Source organism: Rhea pennata, chromosome 1, assembly GCF_028389875.1.
Source record: "Rhea pennata isolate bPtePen1 chromosome 1, bPtePen1.pri, whole genome shotgun sequence".
NCBI lineage: Eukaryota > Metazoa > Chordata > Aves > Rheiformes > Rheidae > Rhea > Rhea pennata.
Genome location: NC_084663.1, coordinates 199,958,426 through 199,966,888, shown reverse-complemented (window position 1 = coordinate 199,966,888; position 8,463 = coordinate 199,958,426). Strand labels below are relative to the sequence as shown.

The following is an 8,463-nucleotide window of genomic DNA, read 5'->3' as shown; positions in this document are numbered from 1 at the left end:
ATAAAGCAGGACAGAACTGTCTTTGCTAACAGGCTGGCCAAACAGGAAAGGAACGCTTTAAACTAGGAATGATGGAGAGGGAGAGAATGAAGAACAATCAAATAAGGAACTGGTGAACAGCATTGGCACCCATGGGTGTTGGGTAATGAAAGCATAATGGATCTCTTAATCAACAGAAGGGGGCTGAATCATCCCAAGCATATGCATGTAATTAATCAAGTGCTTGAAAGACCACATTATGGGCAAAGCTTTCGTGCTCATTCTAGGAAGTCAGCAATCCAGGTGCCTCTCTGAAGTGCCTGTACACTAATGCATGCAGCACAGGAAAGAAACAGGATGAATTAGAAGTCTGCATGCAGTTACAGGGCTATGATTTCATTAGGATCATGGGGACATGATGGAATAACTCACACACCTGGAGTGCTGCAATGGATGGATACAGACTCTTTAGGAAGGACAATCCAGAAAGGCACAGAGGAGGAGTTGGCCCTTATGCAAGATAATAGCGGGACTGTATGGAGCCCTCCCTGCAGACAGGTGAGATCTCAGCTGAGAGCTTATGGGTCAGACTTAGCAGACAGACCAACATAGGTGACATGGAGGGTGTCTGCTATAGATCACCTGATCAGAAAGAGGTAGATGAGGCCTTCTTCAGACAATTGGAAAAAGCCTCACATTCACAAGCCCTGATTTTCATGGGGGACTTGATCTTTATAGCAGATTTCAACCACCCTGATATTCGCTGGAGGGACCTCACAGAAGGGCACAAGCAGTCCAGGAGTTTTCTGGAGTGCATTGAAAACAAATTCCTAACATAAATGATTGAGGAGATGATGGGGAAAATGCTCTGCTGAATCTCATACCTAAAAACAAAGAAGAATTGCTTGAGGATGTGAAGGTCAGAGGCAACCTTGGCCACAGTGACCACAGAATGGTGGAGTTCAGAATCCTGCAAAGCGGAAGCAGAGCAAGTAGCAGGATCACATTCCTGGACTTCAGGAGAACAGACTTAGGGCTGTTCAGGGATCTGCTTTGAAATATTCCAAGGGAGAGGGCCCTAAAGATTAGAGGGGTCCAAGAGAGTTGGTTGATATTTGAAGATCACCTCCTCCAAGCTCAAAATTACTCCATCCCAACAAGTAGAAAAAGACAGGTGGCAAGAGAGCTATATTCATGAACAAAGAGCTCCTGAGAAAACTCAAAACAACAAAAAAGGAAATGTAAAGGGATAGAAGCAGAGAGAGGTGACCAGAAATGAATACAGAAACACTGTCATCTTATCATGCAGGGATAAGGTGAGGAGAGCTAAAGCCTACCTAGAGTTGAAACTGGCAAGGGACACATAGGACTAAAAGAAAGAATTCTACAAGTACAAAACCAGCAAAAGAAATATGAATGAAAATGTAGGCAGACTGCTAAACGGGAAAGCCCACCAGAAAGCCACAGCAAAACACGACAAATTTGACTCTCCTTCTTAAGGCTAACTTGCAACTTCAAGAATGTCATTGCTCTTGCAAAAAGATTACGGTACAATTATCTTTATTCAGAGGCAGATGCAGCATGGTTCCCCAAGGTTGGAAGACAGTGTCCCTTCCGCATTGAGGCGGTGCGGGGACCAGTGGCCACAAGGCCCAACCTGCAGAGCTGTCGAGAAGGTGCAGGGTTGGGCTGGGGACTGGGACAGCTGGCTCTTCAGGGCCGGCTGTAAGGATGTTGTGAGCGGCGCTGTAACCGCAAGCGGCCTGGCCTTCGCTCTGGCCCACTCTGGCCTGCCTGGCTGCTACTTTCAGGAGCCGCTGAGCTGGGGGACGATGCTGGCTGGCTGGTGCTGCTGGAGCTGGCTGTCTGCGGCTGTGCACTGGAGGCTGTGAGGAGAGGCAGGAAGGTCAGAAGCATGGTCCCACATCCCCAAGACAGGACGGGCCCTGGGAACAGTGCCCTCCTGGGAGCTAAGGGACTCTGCCAAGCCCACCCAGTGCCCCCCCAGCAGGCCTGGCCTGGTCCCTGGCTCTGGCATGGGAGAAGCTGTGGGGAAGTCCTCTTTCTCCTCTTACCAGTGCCCAGGCCCGCACAGTCATCACATTCCCACGTGGCAGCGGTGGCCCTCAAGGCAGAGCAGCGGCGGTGGGTGCCCCTGGCAGCGCAGGAGGAGCAGAGGAGCAGGTACCAGGGCCTGGGAAAGCAAAACACACTGGTGGCCATGGCAGCCAAGGCTGGCAGTGACACCAGAGAGGTTGCCTGGAAAAAGTGACCCAAGCAAGAGGGTGCCTGGCAGAGCCCCCCGAGTGGTTCCCAAAAGCCCCAGGCAAACCCTCAGTTGCTTGGAGGACCACGTGGTACATGCCAGCAGGGGCATCCTTCCTGTCCTCGCAGCTCTGCAACCCCACGGCAAAGGGCCATCCCTTTCTCTGTCCCTCCTCCACCGCAGGCAGCCCCCCCACCTCCCTGAGGCCTTCAGACATCTGCCCAGAGCAGGGCTAAGGCACCTGCTTCCATGGAGGGAACCAGGAAATTGCTGTGCTGGACACTTACCCTGCGTCTTCTGCCTGTTCTCTGCCTCCTGCACAAAGGCACCGGCCAGCATCACAGCGGTCGTGCCTCTGATACAGTTCTGCAAAGGCACCATCTGCCTCCCACGCGGGTTGTCTGCAGGTGAAGCAAAGGAAGGTCTTGAGCCTCCGCTGCTCCTAGTCTAAGGAGCCTCCAGATGCTCCTGGCCTTATGGCCTCCCCTGCTACAACCTAACCCTCGTGCCCTTGTCTTGTGGGCATCAGGCAATGGCAGTGGAGAACCAACCTGATGGGGACTCGGATCCCCATGGAAGACATTTCCGGCTGGAATGTCTCACTGTCTTTGCACTGTGGGCACCGGAAGGAGAACAATCCAGCGCGCAGAGCCTGTTTCTGCAAGAGTGTCACAACCAGTGTGAGCCGGATATTGCTCCTTGCTGGGCACCTGCCAGGCCCAAGGGGCACGGGAAGGGCCTTGTACCTGGATGCAATCCCGATGGAACCACGCATGCAAACACGCAGGGCACACCATTGTGTGGTAAGACAGCTTCCCCTCCACAGGCTCCAGACAAATGAGACAGCAGGTTTCCCCATCCTGCTGTGCCTGCACTGTTTGCTCTGGGCGATGTTCCCGGCAGAAGGACCTGGGCAGAAGATTTTGGAAGAGGGCACCCCAGTCAGCATGTGCAGAGTCCATCCATGTTCCTGGACAAGACGACCCCACAGGCTGTAGGTGCTGGCTGCTCCCCGGGCAGGGTGCGCACACCTCTCTTCCCATTCCCGTCTTCCTCCAGAGAGTCTCCCACCCATGGGCCCCAGCTTCAGATTCCGGCTGAGGCCCGTGCATCATGCATCTGAGATGGGCCCTGGCATGCTCACACTGGCCCAGAAGGGAACCTTGCCTGCAGAGAGGAGCCTTGCAAAGACAGTGGTTTTCCATCCTGGAGTGAGGAAGGCATCCCCAGCTCCAGAGGTCCAAGAACATGGCACTGCCAGGGCCTTGCAGCCAGCAGATCCTCCCATACTACCCAGCACCCAGAGCAGGGGCAAAGGGACAGCAAGGAGACCGGCAGTCCCTGCCTGTGGCTGTGGCAGGGCTCCTAGAGGGTCACTGCAGGGCACAGCAAGCAGTTGCCTCACCTGCTTTGCCAATGCTAGCTGGAGGGGAAAGGAGGCAGAGGCGGCCCAGAAGGAGGCTCGTCAGCCCTTACCGGTACTGCCCAGAGAACTGCGAGATACAGCCATCTTCACGGCCACAGGGGAAATGGAAGGTGCGCTTGCAGCCCTTCTGCCGGCATGTCACCGTGGCCCCTCGCTCGCCGCAGACATAGCAGAGCTGGAACGAGCACAGCAGCCCCCCATCAGAGACACGCTCGGGGCCCCCAAGCCTGCCCCACACCTTTGGCAATGCTGCAGGGATGTGGGTTCTCCTGGCTAGTGTTCTGAAGAGCCACCTTGGGGACTGAGGTTTCTGCTTCTGCTGGAGTCTCGCTGCAGCTCCCGGCACTTGTGGAACGGCTGCCTAGAGCTGACAGGAAACCCCCAAACTTCCTTCCTATGGCACATACTGAGCTCTCAAAAACCCCTCCTGCCACAAACCTCCCCACACCCCAGCAAGGTCTTTACCTTCCGACTCGCCCGCTTCACCGTCCGCCTGATATCTGCAGGAAGGAACTCGGCGGCTGCCATGTCATTGGGGTATCTCATGGGGAGCCCACTGGCGAGATACTGGAAAACAGAAAAATCCCAAGCTTGTCAGCTCAGGGAGGCATGGTGCATTGCTGGTTGACGGTGCTGAGACACTGGCAGGCCACGCTCCGTTCCCTGGCGCTGCCTGAGCTGCAATGTTCCTGGGCCTTGGAGCTGCTCCGCAAGATGCAGTGCAGAGGCCTGGAGAGATGAGCCAGGCTGAGGGCTGGGAAGGCACTCGTGGGAGTGCCCTGGCAAAGGGCTGGGGGACACTGCCGCAGGCAGCGCTGGCCGGCTGGGCCTTGCTGAGAGGAGCACCGGCCACGTTGGGACGGGCGATGAGAGTCCAAGCAGAATACAGCAAAGGGTCTCCAGGAAGGGCAGGAGGTGGTGAAGACGAGTCGGTACCCACAGAGCTCTCGGGATGGTATTTCCCGTGGCTGCAGACCCAGGCGCACCCCCACGCCCCCATCCTGTCTGGCTGCCATGGACATGACATGCTGCTGGGGAAGCTGGACACAACGCAAGGAAACTCACCAGGCAATTCTCGTGGGCACAGAGACCGTCCCTCTGCCTCTTCGGCCCGTAGACGTCCGGGTCGGAATCGGCCCGGCGACACAGCACGCAAGCTGCACAGGGGAGAGCAAAGGCCACAGCGACCAAAAGCCTCCCTATGGCCTGGGAAAGGGTCCTGCGGGGCTTCCCCCCACAAGGGCTTGCTCCCTCCCGCCTGCCCAAAAATCCTCCATGACTGACCGGTTCCCCCTGGCTGCCTGACAACCCCACGCTGACCCAAAGCAGGCTCCAGCCCCTGGCTCCAGGGCTGCCCCGGCCAACGTGCCCTCGCCTTCCCCTTGCCTCTGCCAGCCCCTCTCGCCCCTTCCCATGGCCCCCTCGCTCCCAACCAGCCACGGCCACCATCAGCCTTTCCCCCCTGCACAGCCCTGCCTGCGCCCCAGGCCTCGTCCCCAGGCCCTGCCGCAGGGACGCTGCCCAGCTCCTGCCTCCCTGCCACCGTGGGCAGCCGTGCACCAGCCACCACGCAAGGCCTTTGCCCACCGGACACCTGCCGCGCGCTCCCGGCTCGCTCTGCTCTCACCCTCCTCCCTGGCGTCGGGCGCCTTGCGCTTCATGGCGCACACGAGGCGGCTCGACAGCGAGTGCTCTGGGAAAGATCTGCCCCGGCGGCGCCGGGGTCTCCGCTCCAGGCACTCCTTCGCCGACCCTGGGGGAGCAGCGGGGCCGGGGTGACTCCGCAGCCCAGCGCGGCCCAGCCCCAGCGGCCGCGGCGTGCGGCCCCGCTCCTGCCGCCGCGGCAGCCCCGCGCGAGCCCCTTCCTGCCCGGCCCCGGGGCGACCTCTCGCCGCCCGCCGCAGGGGCCGCGGCCCGGGAGCCCCGCGGGGCTGGAGCAGGGCCCCGGGCCCGGCCCTGCGCGGGGCAGCGCCACCTCCCCTGCGCGCACCTGTCCCGTGCTCAGAGGCGCCTCCAGCCTGGGGCTGCCCACACCCCGCCGCCCTTTTTGTACCGCCGGGCCGCCCGCATCACCCGCTGCCACTGTGACACGGCACCGCCGCCGGGGTGACACTGACCCCCACTGTGACACGGCACCACTGCCGCGGTGACACTGACCCCACTGTGACACGCCTTCACTGCCACCCGTGGGGACTGAAGGCAGGAACCAATGCCCTTGGCTGCCCAGGGCACAGGTACCTGCCACTGCTTGCTTGGGTCAGCCCTGACCTTACCCTGCTGACAGGGAAGTGTGACAGAGCTGCCCTTGCCCCCTCTTCCTGAGGGCGCAGTGCACACCTCGGGGCTGCTTGACAAGCCTCATGCCCACGCCTTGCCAGGCAAGACGTTCCTGAGGAGAGGCAGGCGGCCGAAACATTTGGATTGCCCTCAGATCTCATCCCAGACGGAGGACGACCCCTGGAATCAACGGAGAACGGAGTCCTTCCGTCGTTAGCCCTGCCCAAAGGACGCTACGCGTTTCGCCCGCACACCTCGCGTGCTCGCTTTCTCTTCAGGTGGACGTTTCCCAAACACGTCCTGCCTAGGCATTTCAGACGTGATGTCTCCTCATTGTCCTGCTTACCGGAGTGACTCTGGTCTCCTCAGTCGCCTGCTGTCTTCCTTGAATTCTGTCTTGTTACCTTGGAGGCTTCAAGCTGAGGCTGGCCCATTGCGTACGAGGAAGACGAGCGGGCCCGGGTCAAGCGCCCTCTCCCTGTTGCGCAGTACGAAGGCCTTCTGTGGCCGAGCGTCAGTCCACCCAGAGCCAAGCGTCAATCAGGATCCTCACAGAAGGATCATACAGGCCCGAAGTGTCTGCACGCAGTGCTCGGGGTCTGCCTCTTTTCTCTCTCACCCTTCCCCGGCTCCTCTGGCTCTGAAGGTGGGGGCTGTCAGTCTGGAGGGCCGGGCGGTGCAGCGAGCTGGCAGCACCGCGAGTCCTTGGGCCTTTGGCAGGACTCTGCTGTTCATGCTGACACTTTCTCCCTCACGCTAGGACCCCCATTTTGGTCATTCGGAGATGTTTGTAAACAGCCTTGTGCACCTTGCTCTTTCTTCGCTGCTCTTCCACTCCACAGGACTCCCACGCTGGCCACACGTGGTGCGTTTTATGCATGTGAGATACTTGTTCTCTGTTCTCTTGGTTGGCCCTGAGCGTCTTCTGTTTCCAGCTCCAGCTCTCCGTTTCTTTAACTGCCCTGTGGTGGCTTGTTTAGAGTGAGGTGGTCTCCAGTGAGAGCCTGTGCCCCATCCCTTATCATCCCATGCCTGTACTCCTCCGTCACACCCGGTATTTCCCCCTCTCAAGTTCCCTACTGTCATAGCAGGCCTCTACTAGACCATTAGGCTCGAGAGGTGAATGTGGCTGTAGAGCTTTGAAGAAAGCCAACCTGCTTGGCTTTGAAGAAAGCCAACAGGCACCTGCTCGGGGAGAGTAACTGCTGTCACAGGTGCAGGAAGGAAGAAAGAACGACAGGTAGTCCGGAGAGGGCTCAAGGGGCTGGATGCTAAGCCAGACGCCTTGGCAGGGGGCCATTGCTCAGGCTCTCCTCTCTGGGAGGAGCATCCTCAAGCCTGCACCACACACCCAGGGGAGGTGACTGCAGGGGATGAAGAAGTTGGAGCAGGCCTCAGGGCTACGGACCTGTCCAAGGAGGTCACCAAGGGGCCCCTGCGCAAACCCTGCCACATGTAAAGACGAGACCTATCCTGTGAGCCTGACACACACGCCCCCGCATGTGACCCCAGGCCGACAGAGTGACTGAAGTTCTGTTTTCTGGGTCAGCCACGGCCTCCACCTCCACGCAGGGTGCTAATCAACACACCCAAGCGCACACACAGCTTGTGCCTCTGGAGGACTGCAGGTAAAGCAGGAGATGCCAGGGGCGGCTTCTGCACTGATAGAAATTGCCCCTCGGAGAGCTCTGGTGACATTGAGTCAAAGGCATTGCTGTGCCGGTGGCTAGAAGTTCCCCAAATGACAGAAGAGTTGGCATAGGAAGGCATGCCTGGAGACCCTCTGGTGCAAGAGCCCTGCTCAAGCAGGGTGTGCTGCAGCAGGTTGCCTAGCACCGTGGCCAGGCAGGTTTCCAATGTCTCCAAGGACGCAGACTCCACAACCTCTCAGGGCAGCTGCTTCCAATGTGCCATCAACCTGCACAAGGACAAAGTGCTTCCTTAGGCTCAGGGAGAATTTCCCGCATGCCACTTTGTGCCCATTGCCTCTCCTCCTGACCCGGGGCACCGCTGAGAAGAGTCTGCCTCCATCTGCTTTACACCCTCCCATCAGATGCCTCTCAACATTGATGGGATCCCTGCAGAGCCTTCCCTTCTCCAAGCTAGACAGCCCCACCTCTCTCAGCCTCTGCTGTCTGTGACCTTGTCTCCCCTTGCTCCGTTCTCACCAGCTGGTCCATTGCTTCAGCAGCGCAGACACCAGCTGGCCAGCTCCTGGGCCACCCTGGCACTTCAGGACTTCAGGGCCCTGGGCACCCAGGCTGCACACCGCAGCTCGACAGCAACTGGACTCTCGGACAAGGTGGACCTTCGTCCCTCCAGCTCACTCGCAACTTAAAGAATGCCACAGCTCTCGTCGCAGAGCTTGAACACGCTTCTCTTTACTGAGAGTCAGAGACAGGGTGGGCCCCTGTGGCTGCAAGTCAGCGTCCCTCCTGGGGGAGGCAGCACATCTGGGCTGCCGATGCAGGCTGGGAGGCCGCAGCAGCCCGCACCGCACTTCCTCTGGCAGGGG

The 8,463-nt window shown here is 59.0% G+C and overlaps 1 protein-coding gene across 1 annotated transcript; it reads right to left on the bottom strand.

The window, feature by feature from the left end:
• Positions 1-1,692: 1,692 nt before the first annotated feature.
• LOC134144943 (PHD finger protein 7-like) lies at positions 1,693-5,332 on the bottom strand. Its single transcript, XM_062584290.1, has 9 exons — positions 5,299-5,332; positions 4,737-4,828; positions 4,137-4,238; positions 3,722-3,846; positions 2,992-3,154; positions 2,797-2,903; positions 2,533-2,646; positions 2,055-2,173; positions 1,693-1,865 (listed from the first exon to the last, which is right to left on the bottom strand). The coding sequence occupies exons 1-9, from the start codon at positions 5,330-5,332 to the stop codon at positions 1,693-1,695; spliced, it is 1,029 nt and encodes a 342-aa protein (XP_062440274.1).
• Positions 5,333-8,463: the final 3,131 nt, after the last annotated feature.

Coding starts and splice junctions, on each gene's coding strand:
- LOC134144943 (XM_062584290.1), bottom strand. CDS start 5,332: ATGAAGCGCAAGGCGCCCGACGCCAGGGAGGAGG. Junction 3,155..3,721: donor CAGTTCTCTGGGCAGTACCG/GTAAGGGCTGAC, acceptor TCTTCTGCCCAG/GTCCTTCTGCCGGGAACATC. Junction 2,174..2,532: donor GAACAGGCAGAAGACGCAGG/GTAAGTGTCCAG, acceptor TTGCTTTCCCAG/GCCCTGGTACCTGCTCCTCT.